Below are 20,271 nucleotides of genomic sequence, written 5' to 3'. Positions count from 1 at the left end.
TCCCCCAGGCACACATATATATCACTACCCAGCCCTGCAGCTGGTTACCCATCACAGGTTGTGAATTTTTCCTGTTCTTTACTAGCAAGCTTTACTCTATTTTAACCTAAATGCCTGGAAATACAGGAAGTTATATCCTGGGCAACCAGCTCTAGGTGGCCCTGCTTTAGCAGGACCAGGTGATCTTCAGAGGTCCCTTCCAACCTCAAGCAGTCTCTGATTCTGTGAAAACACTCTATGTCAAATAAATAACACTTAGGGCTAATCATAGGCTCTATTCACGCAGCTTCTCTCCATCAGGTGCATCTGGCTTTACCCTGCTACTACATCTCCCCATGGGGTGGCTTTGTCCTTAGACCCCTGATGCCAGCTTCCCAACTACAAATGGCACTTATTTTGAGATAGGGTGCTTATAGCTTCAATATGATGTTTGAGCAGACTAAGTTTATGCAGCTTATATAATTTACCAATGCTGTAAAAAACTATAGGTCTACAAAGGTTTAGACATGTAAACTTTACCAGTAATCATATGCTGTTTTCTTGCAAAGAACAGATAAATTCATTGACTAGCACTAGGTCAAGAACACATTTGACATTTCTGGTACTTTTCAAGAAGTACTTCTTCTACAGTTCTAGCAGTGTTAAACTCAACATATTTAATAAATACCAGGTTCTATGTTTCAGTAAAATTTTAATAAAATGTAAATATCTGATCCATTTTAACGTACATCTGCAGCTTTAAAATCCTTTTCACCAGAATGTGCATTCAGCTTACAGAGCATTCTGCTGCAGTGGATTTCTCCACCATCTATTACAAGCACCAGACACTACATATCTGTTGACTGTGTCTTCTCCAATCCAAAAAAAGACTAATTTCTTCTAGAGCTGTTGCTTCAGTATTAAAAAGCTTGAAGTGGTTTGGAATGCATTTTACTTGGGTGCTAAAAATGTGAAAACTGTAAGATTTTTACTGTATCACAGTAAAACAGTTTGCTTTTTAATTGCATTTTAAAGTACTTCAAATGGTCAAGAAAGCAGTTTCCTGTGCCCTTCACAGCAGTCCCTGCTAGGTGCACTTCCCCCTCTTTATTATGTGTATGTTCTTTTTGCCTCTTTCAGTTTATAAAAATGAACTTTTCTATGTAAACAGAGCCCAGAGTCCTGATAAAAACACTCATCACATGGCTTCCTTCAGAAAGCATATTTATAAGTAGGTAAACCAGCAAGTTTCCTCATAAAAACACGTTATTTATTATATCACTGAAGTACAGAAGTTACTTAGCCAACTTGTACACACATTAACTATCAGACAACACAAACGTTGTTAGTCCAGGGTTTTGTGCTTGTGTAGACCTAGTAGCAGGATTTTTCCTCTCTACCAACCAATTGCTCACCTTGACTCCCCAGCTTTCCACTGCCTTCACCTTATAAGAAGGATTGGTGTGAGCTAAAGGGTTCTTCCCTCTAGAAGCCAGAGTCCACCCTTCCACGGTCCTATTGAGTTTGGTCTCTGCTGAGTCACTCCATTAACTAACAAAGGTGGAATATTCACGCTCAGGACACCAGAGGCAACCCACTCTAAAACTTGACTTCCACAGCTTCAAAGTTGCCTTTGCCAAGGATTTTGCTTTCCATGAAAACTTGTATGACAAACCAAAAATGGAATTTAAAGGCCAAAATAGTTCGTGGAGTTCATCTGAGCCTTCCCAGTAGATGCAGTGTGACAACTGATCTGATCTGTATGAATAAGGTTTATGCAATCTTAATAATCTGCTGTGAGACATGCTATAAATTTTTATGTTTTACTACACATAAAGCACAACCTTTCAGACACAAAGGCTCCTTCTATGGCCAGAGATGTCAACTATATGCTGATTATTAATGTGTACTTACATTCTTTGTTTAAATATATTACCTCTACATACCAGGCAGGGGCTGTGCTTCAAAGGATCAAATAATAAAGCACAAACATTCCAGCCTGGAGAACTCTTTGTCAGTTATGCCTTGGAATCAATAATACTGGTTTGTAGCTTTTTAAAACATGGAATCATAGAATCATAGAATAGTCAGGGTTGGAAAGGACCTTAAGATCATCAAGTTCCAACCCCCCTGCCATGGGCAGGGACACCTCGCTCGAATAAATCCATTAGATTGAGATGTGACAGTTCTGTCAGGTTTCATGTGCTCACTTCCCAAGGCACCACATACAAGTTAAGTAAGGCAAAGGGCACACATGCGGCACTTCACTGAACACGATGAAAAAGGCAAGTCTGGGAAGGCTGGGTGTCTGGGAGACATTCCAGCTCTTGTCTTCTGGTTTGTTCCAGTGCAAACATTTAATAACAACTTTTAAGAAAACAGATAAACCAAGTATCCTAGGACAACCTATGAAGAAATTCTTTGAGGGTGGAAAGGCGCTGGCACAGGTTGCCCAAAAAAGCTGTGGCTGCCCCACCCCTGGATGTGCTCCCCAAATACAGCAGATGAAAAAGATGATGCTGTGCCTCTGGATCTATTTGGACATCCCATATACCTGTGCCTAGTACCAGAACTGAGGAATGGGAAAGACCAGAAGGCATGTACCTTCTTCAGCACTCTTGACCTTTGTGAGTGCTCAGTCTTCAGTGGAAGATGACGATAAACCTGAGTGTGCGGGACAGCAGCAGAGTGAGCAATGCCAAGCCATGACATACCTTCTCAGGAGGCTGTAGGCATAATCCTCTCACTCCAGGCTGATGTCAGCTTATTCACCTGCATGGTAGAGCAAAACACTTCCACTTGGCTACATCTGTTTTGCAACCTCCTGTCTCTCGGTCCACTCCTCCGATATTCCTCTAGGACCAGCATCTGATGTTGCTGGCAGTCCCCATTGCAACAAAGTTTCTCTGCTGGCATTTCCACTACAGCCTGATGTCATAAGCTGCATTTAGGGACTTGTGGTGTTCTTACTTCACTGGCTGTCACTATCTTTGGGTCTCCCATAGCACTTCTCCCTTTCCTAGCTATCCCAGCAGTCCCATCAGCCCTTTGCCACATTGGCTTATTATTTGGGCAGGGTACCAGGTTATTAGGCATGCCTCAACTTAAAAACTACACCTTAAAAACCTTGTGTAATTCTGTTTGTCCCACCTGGAGAGGACAGAGCAGGGCTAGGTCTGCTGACCATGAACAACAAATGATGGGGTCAAAGGGGAAGGAACACAATAGTGAACTGTCAAGATTGTGGGTTGACTACAGAAGGCAAATAGCCATCTCTTCCCATGCAAGAACTAACCGAGTGAGATGCAGATTAGTGGGAAGCAGGAGATGCTTCTTATCATACATCACTGTGCTGTTCAGCTGTTTTCTACATCATGTTATGGGAAGTTTATATGAGTTCCAAAATCAGATCATGGGAGATAAAAACATCTCTCAAGTGCTGTTTAAATACAACACTGTCCCTGCTGGGGAAGAGACAGGCTCTGAACAGGGGTCCCCAAGGGCTCAAAATGTCATATAGGGATGAATCATAATGTATGTCATTACAAAGCTTTTCTTCCACCCTCCCCTATGAAAGAAACTGGTGCTTACTGGTCATTGTCATGCCAGGACACTGGACTATATGGACTTTTGGCCTAACTCAAATTTTTCCTTTTCACAGATTTGAGACTTAAGAAATTACTTTGATTCAGCAATAGAGAAGACTGAGGGAAAACATAAAACAGCAAAGGACAGAAGAGGCACTGACTACACACATTTTCATGGTAAAGTGAGCCAACAGGAAAGATTCCTGAGCACTGGGAACAGTGCTAAGAGGCTGTCCCGACCCGACTCCCATGTTTCCATGTTAATCAGAGCTCCATTTGGCAACCTTTCCCCCTTTAAAATAGACTTGTTAGAAGGTGAAGCCGTGAAAAGAGCTCCAGAAGCCCGGACCTGTAAGCAGAGATGGTCACCATGCTGTAAAAGACATCTAAGCAACTGATAAGAGTCCTAGTCTCTCTGAGCAAGCAAGCACAGACAAATAATAGTCTTAAAGCATTTGCTAAGTCTACCAAACCATCAAAGTTCTGTAAACAGAACACTAACTTCTGCTGTAGCTCCAGGAAACCAAGTGTGTGGTTTTCTGCTTTGTAAAGCAGGAAGTTAAAATAAAATTGGAGCTAGATGTTCTCATCCTCTACTTTCAGGGCCTTGTGAAAAACCCAGTGCAAATGGAGCATGCAGCACTAACCAGTGAGGCTGGACTGTTTGTCCCTGTAATAAATACTTCACTAGTGCATGTTGGTAATTTTTTCTTCATTTGTATAAGGACCGAGACAGTAATTTATACAAGGAAGATTCTTTGAGTAAGAAATGTGACAATCCTATTTCTGTGGTTTCAGTCCAGATCCTGACTGCCAAAACTTCACTTGTGTGTGAGGTTAGCTCAGTCATAGGTGTGCAAATAGCATGCCTTGGGCCATTTTGCCTTGACCATCAGTTCATAAATTGCCATTGTATTTAATAAAACCACATGAGAGAAAAAGCAGTTGGCATCTATGTAGCAAAGCAGAAAAAAATGCCAAGAGCTAAGTTAAACCAGTTGCTTCAACTTTGAATATAGCTTTGCTTTTAAGAGCCTCATGGCCCTATGCCACAATGACCTGTGAGGGCTCAAACCCACTTTCAGCCCATTCAGCTTGTAGAATAAATTATACTTCTTGATTTGACTCACACCAGCAGTTATGACTGCTCCTAGTAAATGGTCTTGTGTGAATCCTTCCATGAGCACTGTAAATCATGAGCATCTCTGATGTTCTGCAACCTAGGTGTGCATGGTGTGTACAGACCCCGATTTCCACTTAATTTTTGCAATCAAATAAAAGTTAAGACACTCCTAACATACTGTCCAGTTCACCATATAGAAAACTTGTATTTATCTGGAGATTTCAGGATCATATTGCTGATCAGGGAAGATCAGCAGAAGATGCAGACTGTATTGACATAGTTTTAATTAATGATAATTAATTACCCTAAAGCATTATATAAGAGCTTGAGGCACAAATCATATCTATTTAGTCCCAAGAGTGATCTGGAATCAGATTTCCTTCCTCATGCCCTCACAGCTAGATTTCCATATCTGGGGAACATGAGGGTCAAAAGCTTAATTGCACACTGGAATGCAAGTTGTTTTAATTATTTTGGTTGCCAAAGTCTAGCACAGGTTATTTCTGTGCAGAAGGGGTTTAAAACCTCCTGCCCTTTACATCTAAATGTCGCAGACTGAGAGGCTGCCACACTGCTATCTCCACCATCCATTCTGGTCCTTTCACCTCTTTTTCAGGATGCTGACAGTACACCAGCACAGAAAGTACGTGTCACGGCTTATATAATTAACTCCCTATCTTGCTTTTCAAAGCTGTACAAAGTCCTCTACAACTGAAAATGCTTTTTGCTGATAAGTTGCAGTTAAACGTAACACAGTGCACAGAGGATTGTTACGTGTTCACAAAGGCGGTCTGTACCATACACCAACATTGGACACTGCATTCTGAGATTCTCCACCAGATTTAGGCTACTTTGGGCAAGGTGCAAAGACTCTGTTGTGAAAACCAAGCTGCCACCTGGAACTTTTTCTGTGTCTTACCTTTTGTCTCCTTTTCTGAGAAGCGTGCAGCCCTCTGCAAGTACTTACCACATCAGTGTGCAAATACACCAGAGCTCTGAGGTGCCATTCTACAGGGGGCTGCAGAAACTGAATTCTTACATGAGCTCAAAACCAAATTCTTAGAAGAAACCTCCACTGAGGTTTGTAAGATGTGTGGATAGTGCTGCTGCCTCCAAAGTCCATGAGTCACATATCGCTGGGAAGATGGGCTTGTGCTCTGCAGACCTGCAAAACGTGCTTGCTCTGAGCTGTGCTTCTAATGCTGGTCACTTTTGGAGACAGTTGCTGGATTAGACAGGATTTTGGCAAGGCCAATTTTGACTTTCTCAGAAAACCTGCCAGCATGCATATTAATGCAATTATTCAAAGTAGAACAACTTTTTAACAGTAACATTTTACAATTGCTTTCTCTCCAACTAAGCTTCAAGACATATGCAGAACTTGCAACTAAAGGACTGACTTGGTATAGAAGACTTAACAGATCATAGAATCATGGAACGGGTTGAATTGGAAGGGACCTTAAAGCTCATGCAGTTCCAACCCCCTGCTACAGGCACGGGCACCTTCTACTAGACAAGTAATTTAAAGCATGCCCATTTCATGGCAGCTGCTTTCAGACTGACCACATTCAGCCTGCTTGCTGGTTTAAGGAACAAAACCAGATACACTTTGCTACAGCTGTTTCTTAATTTCCTAAAAACATATGAAATTTTAGGGACTGTACTCATCTGAGTATCATGCAAAGGTCTGAAAAGGATAAGTACAAGTAGATTACACCCGAGTAATATGATTGCAAATTCAAGCTGCATCGACAAAGCAGTACGTGTGCGCATGGCCCCCAAGTGTTCTTTGATGATACTGCATTTGAAAAGTGTGCGGCTTTGGGAGAGAAAAAGCACTTGGGGAAAGACAATTCCATGCTCAATGCGTCTCTGTACAGTTTATTTTACAGGAGATGAGATGAGCACTGTGGTGCATATAAACTTGCAGAACAATATAGGAAAATACAGTTTAACCATATGAAATTGTTTTACAGTAAAGACAGAAAAATTATGTATAGGAAATACCTTCAACACTGAAGGTACAAGATCCACAGCTGACATAACGTAGCTTCCACCAAACTCTGCCAGTTTACCCGAGCTGAAGATCTGCCCCTTAAATCTTTTCTGCATTCAACTTCATGAGTTCAGTAAAGTGATTCCTTCGTGTACCCTTATGGGACAAAAGCCATCCTATAATACGCACAATGATCTGAGATTTACTAGTTACCCAGTCTGCATGATACATAAACTATTTAAGGGGTCTATTCAGCCAAAATTTATGTAAAGTTATAAAATTTTGGTTAAAGATCTTTAAAATAAGTCATTAGTACTGGCAAAAGACAACTTTCCTAGAAATTTAGAAGTATTTAGCAAAAGTTACACAAAAAGGACCAAATAAGCAACTTCATTTTAGTAGAAAATTCTGGTTTAGTGTATGACTGGTGATCTGGCTGCCTTTGAATCCCTGCAGTTAGAATGTCTGCAAAACTGCTCAGTGGATTTTTCACACTGTTTTGGGCTGCTGGAAGAATGGAAATAATCTAAGGAATATTTGTCCAATACTAGTACCTGCTTTATTTCATAATGGGCAGAGGTTGCCATCTCTATGGAGTATTTTTGACCTGCTGGAATAAAAGTCTGGTAAATGGACACTCAGATGTTTTAGGCTATTCTGAAAATTTCAGACATAACATGAAAAAAACCCAAAAACAAAAAGAAAAAAAACCCAAACAAACCAAAATCCAACTTCCAAAAGAACAAGGGATTTCAGGCCAAGCAGTCCCAAATTCAGATTACTAAGATTGTCATGTCATGGAGATGGGAGATCCCTGAAATCACTTTTCAGCTTTAGACTTCCAGTACCAGAAAATTTCTTCTCAGCAACTGCATTAAAAAAGTCAGGTTGTTTTGATTTTACACAAGAAAGGCCTATTTAGGCCCCAAATGCACTTAACTATTTTTATGCAGAATTTTCTGCTTACTCTACTGAATGGTGTGTCAGAAAATGAGGTTAGCAACTCCTTCAATGGAATTCCTTCTAAGTCTTAACATTTCCAACTCCATTTTCAGCACTGAGAATTTAGAATGACTGTGCTGGACAGTAAATGATCACTGAGATAAAGCCAGGTCTACTGGATATGTGGATGTCCTTTTCTAAAAGGAGTGCAGAGCGCAGAGCAAGGAAGGAGCTTTGAGAATCCTGCACAGATCTGTGCAAACTGGCTGCTCCTGAGTTTTGGGAATTTACAGGGTGAATCTGTGTATTCTACATGCTTGTGGCAGATACAATTTAAAGAGGCACTTCAAGGGGAATTACTAGCAGAATTTTAGTCAGGTTGTGATACAAGCTGTGACTCAGTTGTTTGTTAAATCAGTAACCCCGAAAGACTGCATATATTGAGAATTACAGTCTATCTACTCACTGAACCTGAATACAGCAGCTAAAAGCTTTTGTTCTGAATATCCACTGAGTTTGTCTGTTACACCTGAAGTAGTTCAACTTAATGTAAGTTGAGGGAATTAAATCTGAATACTTCAAATAAATATTTTTCCTGTTTTGTTTTAATCTGTAATTATTATGTGGTAACACTTGTTTTTATTAGTCTATGGAAAACTTTTATCCATGTACAATTCTTATCATCAATTGCATCATTAGGCACAAAAGGTTTCTGCCTTGAGGAAATGGGACTAAAAATTGAAGACAAATTGTGCTATCTGTTGGTCCCTTCAGAAAAAAACTGTCCAGGAATTAAAACTAAACTGTGACTAGCACAAAAAGGAGGCATTGCACTTCCAAACCCAGGGGCTGGTAAGAAAAATCCAGAAGGAAAAACAAAATAACCCCTTCCAAAAGCATGCACTTACCATTCTCAGAAAATATCCAAAAGTATGAAGTTTGGTCAGTCAATATTAAAGATCAAAACTGGTGTATCTCAGTGTTAGAGGGTTGGCTACAGTACCAATGAAGAGTTCAAAATAAGAATTGAAAGATGCACATTTATATGAGTAAGATCTATAAGACAAAAAGTTGTGAATGTTATTTATACAATAGTGCTTCTCAGGAAAATACAAGGATTGGCTGTTAGGAAAGACTTTATCACCAAGAAAGATGATGTGCTCCAAGCTCCTGGAGGATACCTGCACACCAGGCTTGACATGCCTGTGTCAGACTTACAGTCAGTTCAGTGCAAGGGCACAGGACATCATAGCACTTTGATGCCAGAAACCATACTGTAGTACCAGGGTGGGATTGCCACATACTTGTCTCCTACTGGCACAACTAGGTGCTACTTGGAGAGCCCTGTATCAAGCAACAGATACTAGGAAATGTTTCATCACTGCTTTTAATGTGCTAAGCAGAGTTCAGAGTGTGAGGAGCCTGTTAATGGACTGACTCACCAGAGCATAAGGGAGACAAATGCCTTGTGTCCAGAAGCTCGAATGCCACTGGGGCAGCTAAAGATTTTCCTGCTCTATGTGTCTGGTTTTAATTTGAATCTGCCTCTCTCTATTGCCACCTGGTTAAGTTCAATGTGACCAGGAGGCTCCTCTGGCAGAACGTCAGACAGTTCTGCTGTGCAAAGAAGGATGCTCAGCAGCCATTCCCTACCACCGTATGAATACAGGGGGATGCATACAAACCAAGAACAATCCACAGCGATCCTTCAGCAACTTCTGGGATCTCATTCTCCTATTTCAACACATGCTGAGTAGCAAAAAGCCTAGATTTTCCAGAAAGTGGTCAAGAAAGCTCATTTTAAAGCTGTCTTTTTGATACTGTCTTTTGAAGCCCCAGTTCTCATGAAGTGCAAAAGGTTAAGGGTGACCAGGACTGCCTCCAGGACACCAGACTGTGCCATCTCTGGCAACAGACCCAGCAGGCTGCACTAGCACTGAAAAGCACACTAGCTACTATGAAATAGCAAGCATGTTTGCAATTCAGAAGAAAACAGTTAATTGATCACACCACCAAGTCACACTACTCATTCCAGGGGGACCTTCAAGGTGCTGGTCTGGATTCCTTAAGGTGCTTGATAGTGAAGGACCCACCTGGGTGAGCAGTGTTCTTTTTCTCCCTGTGCATGACTGAAGAAATAGATGAGCAAAGCTACTTTTTAACTTAATTTTTGATTTGGGCTTTTACAGCTGCATCAGAAGGTAAGCTGTAGGACCATGCTCTAGAGCTGTGTTCCTACTACAGCCTGACACAGGGTCACTCATGGAATGCCTGGGAACTGCATGTACAGCAGCTAGGTCTTATACAGTAAGTATCTGAGGTTCCCATTTCTTATTGTTTACCTTGTATATGTATTCAATGACTAAGGAAAAAAAAACAAAACAACAAACCCCAAAAAAGGCTTGTGCATTTCTATTTGTTAGCCTGATTTTCAAAGTCTTTTATCACCTACATCCTTGTTGTGTTCCAAAAAATCTCGGAGTGCCAAGCACTTCCAAAGAGCAGGTGGAAAGAAGACTGCACATTTTTACATAAAGAGTCTAACTTGCAGCAAATATTTCAATGATGACATTAAAACAGGGACAAATTTAAAGAGGTTCTGAGAAAATTCTGAGTGCTACTGAGCACGTAAAAGTTCCCTGTGAATACTTTACAGAAAACTCCTCTCAAGGAAAAAGGGTTGATCTGAGTGCAGTTCACTGTCACAATGCAACTATACAGACTGACATTATAGCATGAGGCTGTCAGTTAAGCAAAAAGCATCTAATTCTTCAACATTAAACTGCACAGATGCATGAAGGCTAAAGAAACCAGAGCACAACTTTGCATGCTGCCTGTTATGCACAAAAAGAAGCACGATTTCAATGTTTGTTGTAAGTGTGCAACACGAGGGGGAGCAGAGCTACCCCACAGCAGCTCAGGCAGGGCTGCAAGAAGGGGAAAAGTATTCTAGAAATGTAACAGGGATTTCCTTATGACTTGCACTGCTGTTATGATATTTAAAAAAGAAAAAATATAAAGTTATCTCTAAAGATCCCAGTGTCAAATAACAAAATAACATTCCCATAAGGGAACAACTGAAGTCTTTCAAAAGATGTTCAGCACACAGAAGTAATTTATAAATGTGAGTGAATCTGGAGCAGACTGAAAATCTGCTGGAAAGCCTTTTTTGATGTTGCTCTATAAAAGCAACCGGAATCTTGACAGTGATGGGAGGCAAGTGCATCTGGCTCACGTGGTAAAGGACTCCTTGCTTTCAGCTCAGCAACTCCAACAGGAATCAGCTAACAGCATTGGATCCAGAGTGAGTTCTGTTAGAAAATAAGCTGAAAGAATACCTTAGAGAAAAACTTCCAACAAGGACTCTCTGTTGAGTAAGCTGTGCCAGGAGATGTCTTTGAAGACATATGTGGGCTGGTGTGGATTATGAATAAAATTCACATTCTGCACGGTATCTGAAGATACAGATGGTAAAAACCTCACCAGCTCTGGCACAAGAGCCAGCACACCCAGTGGATTCAAAGCCACGGGAATTCATAAAGCCTTTTTGTTCACATACAAGGGCCAAAAGGCACTGGCTGAAATAAAGATCATCAGGAAGCCAGAGGTTTGAGAGCACAAGTATGTGACAGCATTGGTTAGACAAAGAGCAAGTGCCACAGTATATAGGTGGCTTCAACAAAAACCCTGGCAAGCATAACTCCCAGAAAAGAACAAACCACAAACAATTCCCACTGACTGTACCTCTTCAGCTGTAAGTGCACACCACTAACCAAAAGCTCACCTTCTGCTCTGTGACCACAGGCCATCTGAAGATGTAAACCAGCCTTGTCACTCAACAGAATTTTTCATGTAGTAACTAAAATACTAAAAACTTGGATGAAGTGTGTGAGCCTACCTGCCAGGCAACATGGGGTGATGCTTAAGCTCTGTACTTACGAAGGTAAAAGGCTTACTTTGCTATTCCTATTTATCAGTTACATTGCAACATCATGCTTTCCATATGCTAGTTTTGTTACTATAACACAAAGCTGAATATTGCTCCGGAGAAGCTGTTTATGATGACCAATTGCATGAGGGTTCAACTGCGTTTTTGCAACTTAGTGGAAGATTAACTGAGCAATGCTGTGACTCCCAAAGTTACGCTGTAAGGAACGAACACAAGGGCAGGTGTCCATATCCTCAAATATGCCACCATCTTCTTTGAGGATGACGTCCATTCAGAAGCACAGGGGCTCCAGCAATCCCTGACTTGTAAGGCATGCCATTGTCCAGGATCCATCAGCCAGAGAAATGGATGAGCCAGGTAACATTGATCCTACAGTCTGCAGTTCATATCAAAAGGGAGTATCAACTTTTGCAGGAAATAAGCTGCAAACTGTCTGAGCAACAGCAAAACTTCCCTAACACTTCCACCTATTACAGATGAATGTCTTGTTTTAGAGAAAGCACTGCAGAGCAGCACTGCCTGAGAGTTTGCTGGGCCCAGTAAAGATTAATAGCCAGGTACAAGTGCTCTCCTCAGGTTATCAAAGTGAAAAAGGGAGACAATCTCCATCAAAAGAATGATCATTCTGTGCAGCTCATGCATGCCCGCAACATTTCAAATGGACCAAAACCAAGAAGTAGGAGAACTGTCTGGAAATAAAACAAAAGGGAAAAAAGCAGCTACCAGAAAAGACAACTGAGAAATGACAGCAGCTTAAATACAACTTAGTGGAGGAACCAAAATACTCTTTTGTCCTCACAGATACCTGTGCTAATGGACAGTATTTCCAGTCCAAAATAGATAAAATAAAAAACATCTGTAAAGAGGAAAAGTGTAATTGGTAACAGATTATTTCAGGTATTTTTAAGGAGAATCCTGTATAAAGTGCACAACTAGCTTGGTTTTGCAATCAAAACAAGATTGTGGTGAGGTGGCATCAAGATTGCTGATTTACAATAGAGCTTAGAACACAGGGGTCCACCTGAGATGCAGCTCTAAAGTACTCCAGTTATTTTTGGCCATTGAAGTTTTGAAAGCTCACCCTGCCCCTGTGGTTTAATAAAAAGAAAAGTGCCTGTCCTCCAAAGTGCATGGTAGAGATAGGAGAAGTATCATTGGTATGACAAAATGAATAAGACAGAGAGTCAATCAGCAGGAAGACCGTAAAAGACATCATCACAAAACATCCCTGCTTGAGCAGCAGAAGAGGAATCTGGGGAAGAGTATGTACTCTACTGAGTTCAGGGACTGTGTGACACAAACCACGTTTCATTTGTACTGCAATGGTCTTGGCAGGAACTTAGGAGAGTCTCACATAACTGTGCTGGATGCTTCCAACACCGAGAATAAAACAGTAGTCACAAATTCAGAAGTGTGTCTGGAGGTGTCACACGAGGAACAGTGATCCTGAGCATGCAGTGGTCATGGCACTGCACTTGCTAACGTGCAAAGGTTTATAAAGGGTAAAGATTCAGCAGAGATGTGGGTTGTAGAAGCGTTTTTCAAGACAAGAATGAATCTATACTTGTAAAGAGATGGTTGAGAAAAAGAGAACAGTGGTAAAATGTAGTAGAATTCAGATTGAAATAACAAAACCAGGAAAATAATCACTGCACCATTATTAAATATGTGTTTCAGATGAGACTTCTCTGTGTTCAGCTTGAATTTGTAATGGGGAATATTAATTTTCAATGATCCAATCACAACATTCAGAAGCTGGTGAATAAAACCCAATAGCAGTAGAACAAAAGGATGCAATTTTGGTGCTGGGGTGAAAATGATGGAAACAATGAGGTGAAGTGGATCAAATGGCGTAGTACTGTTTGGGAAATTGTAGATAGCAACACAGTAAAGGCCACAGTGGTGAGAATCAAGGTTTCGGATCTAAAGCAAGAATCTTGGCATTGTATGAAATGCTGAAAACTGTATTACCAGCAACAGTGAACAGTTACTCAGAAATGTCAGCAAGAAAAGAAAATGAATTTTCAAAAACCTTTTCAAAGCCAGTCTCCAAATTAGAGAATATTATGTGCCAGGAGCAGTGTTACATTTTTGGTAGTTTGTGTTAAAGATAACAAAGGAAAAGCCTAAGGTTAAGAATCAGCTGGTGCAGAAGCGCTGGGCACCTACATCTCCTATACTTAATGCAATCTAGCATCACAGATTCATGGCATCTTTGAAAATCAGGCCCTTAAAAGAGAAACCCCACAATTTAGCTGGAAAAACTTGGCAATTAAAGATACCTAAAGGCTGTGATATTCACCTGAAGGAACCAACAAAGGGCAATTTAAACCTGGATCCTAAATCAAATGTTAGAGGGCTGTCTTGAAGGAGATTTTGTGAGAAAACATCTTGCATAAGCAGGAAAGGTTTTGAGTATCTCGTTTATTCCTTGGTATGTAACCTCTTTCTGTCACTGAGGGCACTCAGACAGCTAATGAGGTAGGTATAGCACAACCAAGTCTTTCCTTATAAATAACAGTGCTAGTAACACTTTCAACCTTACTGATTGGCCTGGAACAGAAATCATGATGACAATGGGTTTATGTATCCCTGAGAGGGAGTGTAAAACAGGAAGAACAGGACTCTTCTCCATAGATATTGGGAGAAGGGCCTTGGTGGGAAACTGTATGAAATAAATGTATTTGCACAACACTGCTGCAGGATACATGTTTTATAGATGGGGGAACTGGAAAAGTTAATTGACTTGCCTATAGCCATGAAAGTAGTCAGTGACAGACCTGGGATTCATGATCAGGACTTCCTTGCCTCCTGCATCATGTTCAGTTATTCACTTGCTGGCCAGAGGCTCACTGCATGGTTGTTCTAACATACTGTATAAAGATAGTCATGCAAGGGATGTAGCACAAAGTCACTGAAGAACAGAGCTCTCCTTGTACCAGAAAGCAGATTTCTTCTGGAAGCTGCGTGCAATTGGGAACCTCTGGTGGGAAGCACACATCTGGTTTCTTCATCCTGGAATGTCTGGTGCTTAAGGCTTAGCACAATGAGGACCATTTTTATGACTAAATGTAACAGAGATGGCCTGTACAGGCATAAATTACAAGGTGTCTGGTAGTGGAACAACCTTTTCCCTATGCTCTTCTGACCCTTATAAAGCAAACATTAGCTGGGTTAATTCAGTGGACTCATGACATACAATTAAAGATCAGTCTATATTTCCATGTCCACAGGTCGGATATCTCCAGTTTTGTGTTCTTTTACCCACAGTTCCCTGTCTTTGGCAGGATCCACTTTCCGAAGCAATTGATCCACGAGCTCTACTGTCTAAAATGAACAAAACAAGAATCAAAATGTCAAGGGCACATTTCAAGTAGAGGCAATCATTGCTCTGAAGCATAGAGCAGCTACAGGCACACCTATATTGCATTTGCAGACAAGTGAGAACTGCAGGTACACATGACTTAGTGGACAACAGTCACATCTGAATGTGAAGCCTCACAGCAGGAAGCAAAGACACTGACTTTTAACATCAAGCAGAGACAGGCTTCCTATGGCAGGCACTAGCCAGATGGTCTCTGCCTCCTGTTCTGCAATCTGTACCTTACACCAAATACAACCATGTACTGTGGTCAGCAAACAGCCCCCCCATTTTCGTATTTGAAAACTAGCCAGTTTTTTAATAAGAAAAAAAAATATACATTCCCTCTCCCAACTATACATTCCCTCTCCCAACCATTTACCACCTTCCTTGCAAGAATAGACCAGCTCAGGAATAGTGCATCTTGCTGGGAGAACTAATAATAGCTCATGATGTCCATGTGTTATTCAATTCAGTGTGTCTCCCCCAACAAGAAGTTGTGATCTAGAAGTACGAAATGCAACCACGATAAGAGAGTCTTGGAGGAGCAGCAATGTAGGGTGGCAGTAAAAACTAACAAGCTGACTGCATACACTTTTCACTCCTCCTTTGGATACAGGTCAGTCAGATCAGGACAGGGACTGCTCTGCTCAGCTGAAGTACAATAAAGGCCAAAGAGACCAAACAAAAAGCAGACTTACACTTTGGTTGAACATGTCTGTCTCATGCCGCAGCTGTGTATACTGGCAAAGATGCTGCCGAATCATCTCCACCCTTTCAACTTCTAGTCTCTCAAGCTCCTAGACACAAAAGAAAAACAAGTTCATATTTTGGTTGGAAGCTGAGCTTGAAGGCCCAGAGAAGGGATGACACACAAAAGTCGTCAGTCAGTGTGATACTGCTCCAGGGTCATGCTTTGGAGCTGAACTCTGTGGTTGCACATCCCTCTGATTTGTAGAGAATCAAAGACAGCAAGCAACAGAATTCCCTTCATTCTGAACCCAATGACAGAAAAGAACCATAGAACCACAGAATAACACGTTGGAAGGGACCTCAAGGATCATCTTGTCCAACTTTTCTAGGCAAAGCATAACCTAAACTAGATGCCCCAGGACCCAGCAGTCCAATGTTGTGGTATCATCACTGACCTTCAAAAGGCACTGTCCTGTTTGAGCCATTTTGTCTGGGTTTCTCTGAATTCTTAAGTGCAGTGGGAATATTTATTCCATTTGATGGGGAAATTAATTTCATTTGTAATATGACATTTGCTAATAACTACAAAGTAGATATAGTCTAAACTTCTTCAAAACTGAGACAACCAAGGGAGAGAGGCAAGCCACTATCCTTAGGGATGCTTTAAACAAGAAGACATCTGTTTCCTGCAGGAAGCTCTGCATGCCTTGTTGCTAGCTCCAGAAGTTGCAGTGGAAGCAGGAGACGATGCTGAGCGGTACAACCTTACTGCCCTTGGTCTAACCAGACACCTGTAAAAGCTGTTTTCCTTCCACCACATGATGAGCTGGCACAAGTCTGACCTCACTCAGCTGCCAGTAAGCAGACCCCAGCAATGATTCAGTTGAAAAGGCAGATGATTTCTAACTTGCTTCCAGCTCTTTCTGCTTCCCTCTTCTCCTGGATTCTAATATTATAACCCCAAATCTGCATTAAGTCCCTCCTTGTCCATCTGAGTGGAAGAAGCACGCTATGGAAGTCTGCCTTTAAAAACATAGTGTAATGTACTTTGCTGTACCATTAGAAAGCTCTGTATTCACAGGCACAACAGTGGGCCCAGATCTTTTAAAACTGCCGTCAGAGGGCATTTGTGATGTTCACTTACTGGGTATCAAGGTGGAAAGCAACGTGAGCATATGCAAGTAGGCAAAATGCTTTGTTGACTTCCCTGTGCTATCTGTAAATTGTTAAACATCTTTTTTGAAACAGATTCTTCCTTACAGCACAAAAACCTCACATGGTCAACTACCAGCCTGGGGAGGAAGAGCAAAGGAGCTTGTAGAATCATAGAGTCACAGAATAGTTTGATTTGGAAGGGACCTTCAAAGCTCCAATCCCCCTGCAATAAGCAGGGACATCTTCAACTAGATCAGGTTGCCCAGAACCACATCCAGCCTGACGGTGAATGTCTCCAGGGATGGTGCATCCACCACCTTAGTGCTGGAAACACAGAAGACCTTGTCTAGAAAATGATGTCAAATATCATGGCTGAAATCATTTGTGCTTCACATTTTACTGTGTCCAGCTTTGGGCTCCTCAGCGCAAGACAGACAAGGAGCTACTGGAGATGGACCAGCAGAGGCCACAAGGATGATCAGGGGTCTGGAGCATCTCTCTTATGAGGAAACATTGCAAAAGCTGGACCTGTTTAGTCTAGAGAAGAGCAAACTGAGAGGGAATCTCATCAGGTGCAGATCAATAGCTCAATGGCGGGTGCCAGGAGGATGGGGCCAGACTCTTCAGTGGTGCCCAGCGACAGGATGATGAGCAATGGCCATAAACTAAAATAACAAGAAGTTTCACCTCAACATGAGGAAGAACTTTCCATAGAAGTTGGCAGAGCCCTGGCACAGGCTGCCCAGGGAGGCTGTGGAGTTTCCCTCTCCAGAGACATTCCAAACCTGCCTGGGCACGTTCCTGTGTGACCTGCTCTGGGTGGCCCTGCCCTGGCAGGGGGTTGGACTGGATAACCTTCAGAGGGCCCTTGCAACCCCAACAATTCTGGGATTCTGTGAAAAACTCACAACAGTGTCACCCGTATTAGCCTGTCCCTTAATTCTCACCCATAAACTCTCAACTTGTTTGTCTGTTCCTGGGCAGAGCTCAACACATCCCAGTTGCTCTCTCACGTAAAGAGCAAATTCCTCTTAAGTCATCTACTAGCACACTTCTGGGTCGTACTTCTCCAGGAGCAAATATGCAGCTAATGTATATCTGGCCATATTTGGACACAGTGGCACTGATGGTCAATGTCATTTGCATCAGTGAGAAACCACCAGTGGAGGGGAGAGGAGAATCAGATCCTTTATGTATAGGAACAGCCAGCTTTTTCTCTCCTGTCCTGCTTTTGGGAAGACATCCTCCTGGTTTTCCGCTCACCCATCTGCCTTTATTTACTGCAGTTTAAATATTGCACTGACACACTTCCAAATGCTGAGCAATTTATTATCCTCTTCTTTTTAGGAGGAGTTTACAGTTTTGTATTTAGCCAATGAGAAAAATATATGCAAAAGATATTTTTATTTCCTGCTTTTGAAAGTAATCAGCTCTTATCTAGAAGGGCTGTAAGGAGTAACATGAGGGAGGAGCCCTCTAGCCAAATACAGGTATTTCAAGGTTTACGGCACATCAAAGCTGCTATCTTGGCATCTTGGTGACTAACCCCAAAGGTATATGCCCTTAGGGCGAACACGGTGAGCTGTTCTATCTTCTGAGAGATAGAACAATAGGCAATTAAAGCTTGCCTCTGCTGAGCTGGCAAGACACGAAACTGGGAAATCATGGAATACAAACATGCATTTGTGTATAAAATGGATTTAATAATTTATCATGTTTTTCCACGTCTTCCTTGTGCACTCCTTCATCCTTCCTGGGGATAATTGCAGCGTTCTAGCCCCTAAGAAGCCGTGAACTGATTTAATGCCTTCTACAAAGAAACAATTATTTCTTCCTTCCCCTAATGATAGGAGTTTTTCTTAGAACTGAGAACAGGAAATACAGTGAGAGATTTATCACTCAAGTTTCCCCACTGCTTTGCAGTGTAAGTGTGATGAATGTTGCAGGTTATTACAATTCTGCAATATTACACATATAAGATGCTACAGTTACATACCAGAGTGGTAGTCACCATTTCCTCAAACCACTTGGACTGAGCTTGATTGTAAAGATCCACACAGCGCATCAAGTCATCCCCTAGAAAGTTCAAGATAGCAACACATTAGTCTTCTGTAGCCTGTGTTATGGAGCTTAGAAGGTAAGTACAGCTGAGGATCTGCAGACAGACCCAGGAGGTTGGAAGGTCAGTCCTGGAGGAGCTGAAGGCAGTTCTGTTACATGGTATTTGTTATGTGCAACGAAATTTCACCACAATGCATTGTCAGGTGGTTGGGGTGAGAAAGAATGAGAGAGAAAGACAAGATTTTAAAAGAAAAATATGAATATTAAGTAATAGTTTACAAAATGCCCAGAACAGTGAAAATACGTAACTTCAGTTAAAAAGAGTTATGGGAAGTTGTATCTAAAAAAAACATTAAAATGGGAAGTCAATAATAATGAGGGTAGCACTTTGTAGGTGAGGCTGCATTCTAGGACATGTCTATTTAAAATAGGAGCAAAGCATCACGCTAAACCTGTCTTAAGATCAAGAGATGCTGACTTGCAACCTCAACCAAGTTGCAGTCTCCAGCCTCTGGAGATGCTCTGGCTCCCTCCCGTGCTCATGGCAGGAACACAATAAGCTGCAATGATTTCATGTTTTTTCTTTGTTGCAGGACTCTGATGTGACAGAGAGGGGAAGGTGGGTGGACAATCTAGAAGGCATGGCTTCGAGATTACTGCTTTCTGGCTAGTAAATTCTCTTTCTTCTTTAAATGAGGCTCAGTTACACTTTCCCTAACGGTTCCATGTCTAGGTCCAGGGCTCAAATTCATCCTGTTCTTTTAGGTGCAAAAAGATCTTTATACTTAAACCACAGACAAACCAAGCTTTAAGAAGAGACTCCACAGACCAAACAAATGTCAAAGAAGTAAATGCATCCGGAAGTCTCTCATGGCCTTAGAAATTGGGGTGGCAATCAAACCCCACAAAGCTCTGGTAAAAGCTTATTCATCCAGACAGGAGATGCTTAGTTTAACATGACAAGTCCAGGCAGCTCCTCAGGTGCTATGTGGTTTGGTGTTATCCTCCATCTGAGTGAATCTGAGCCACTGTACATTCAGGAACATGAAGTCATTAAAAACATGAACAGTAGCAAGGCATGAGAGCAGAAAGCAATGTATCAGTAACTGGTGGAATTGTAGAAGGGCTCTGGTCTAGAGCTCTCTGGTCCTATCATCCCCTTGTAGCAGGCCTCATTTCAAAGCTAGATCACTAAATACTGCTACTGTGCACATCACTGGCACCCTGGCTTGGCTGCTGGGATGGGGCAAGTCCTCCCTTGCCACTCGCCCTAACAGTGGCACAAAGTGGGGGAGAAGCGATGGGGAGACACACCAAACTCTGGGTTACTCCCACATAATCTTCAGCTCTCCCGTATTTGCTCAACATGTAACTTTTGTTTCTCCTCAAATGATTGCCTATACACCTGGTCACACTGCAAATGAC

General features: G+C 41.8%; 1 protein-coding gene across 2 annotated transcripts in view; it reads right to left on the bottom strand.

The window, feature by feature from the left end:
- Positions 1-12,562: 12,562 nt before the first annotated feature.
- GAS7 (growth arrest specific 7) overlaps positions 12,563-20,271 on the bottom strand; it is a 90,626-nt gene continuing 82,917 nt past the window's right edge. For both annotated transcript variants that reach the window (XM_061367015.1, XM_061366942.1), the window contains exons 12-14: positions 18,782-18,861; positions 15,639-15,737; positions 12,563-14,903 (exon numbers count right to left, since the gene is read on the bottom strand). In XM_061367015.1, the coding sequence (XP_061222999.1) occupies positions 14,790-14,903; positions 15,639-15,737; positions 18,782-18,861 (293 nt within the window). In that variant the 3' untranslated portion in view covers positions 12,563-14,789. The remainder of the gene's footprint in view (positions 14,904-15,638; positions 15,738-18,781; positions 18,862-20,271) is intronic.

Source organism: Neopsephotus bourkii, unplaced genomic scaffold (genome assembly GCF_033783945.1).
Source record: "Neopsephotus bourkii isolate Nb327-2 ecotype Australia unplaced genomic scaffold, CSIRO-AGI_Nbou_v1 NB_5, whole genome shotgun sequence".
NCBI lineage: Eukaryota > Metazoa > Chordata > Aves > Psittaciformes > Psittacidae > Neopsephotus > Neopsephotus bourkii.
This window is presented reverse-complemented; position numbering and strand designations above follow the sequence as displayed.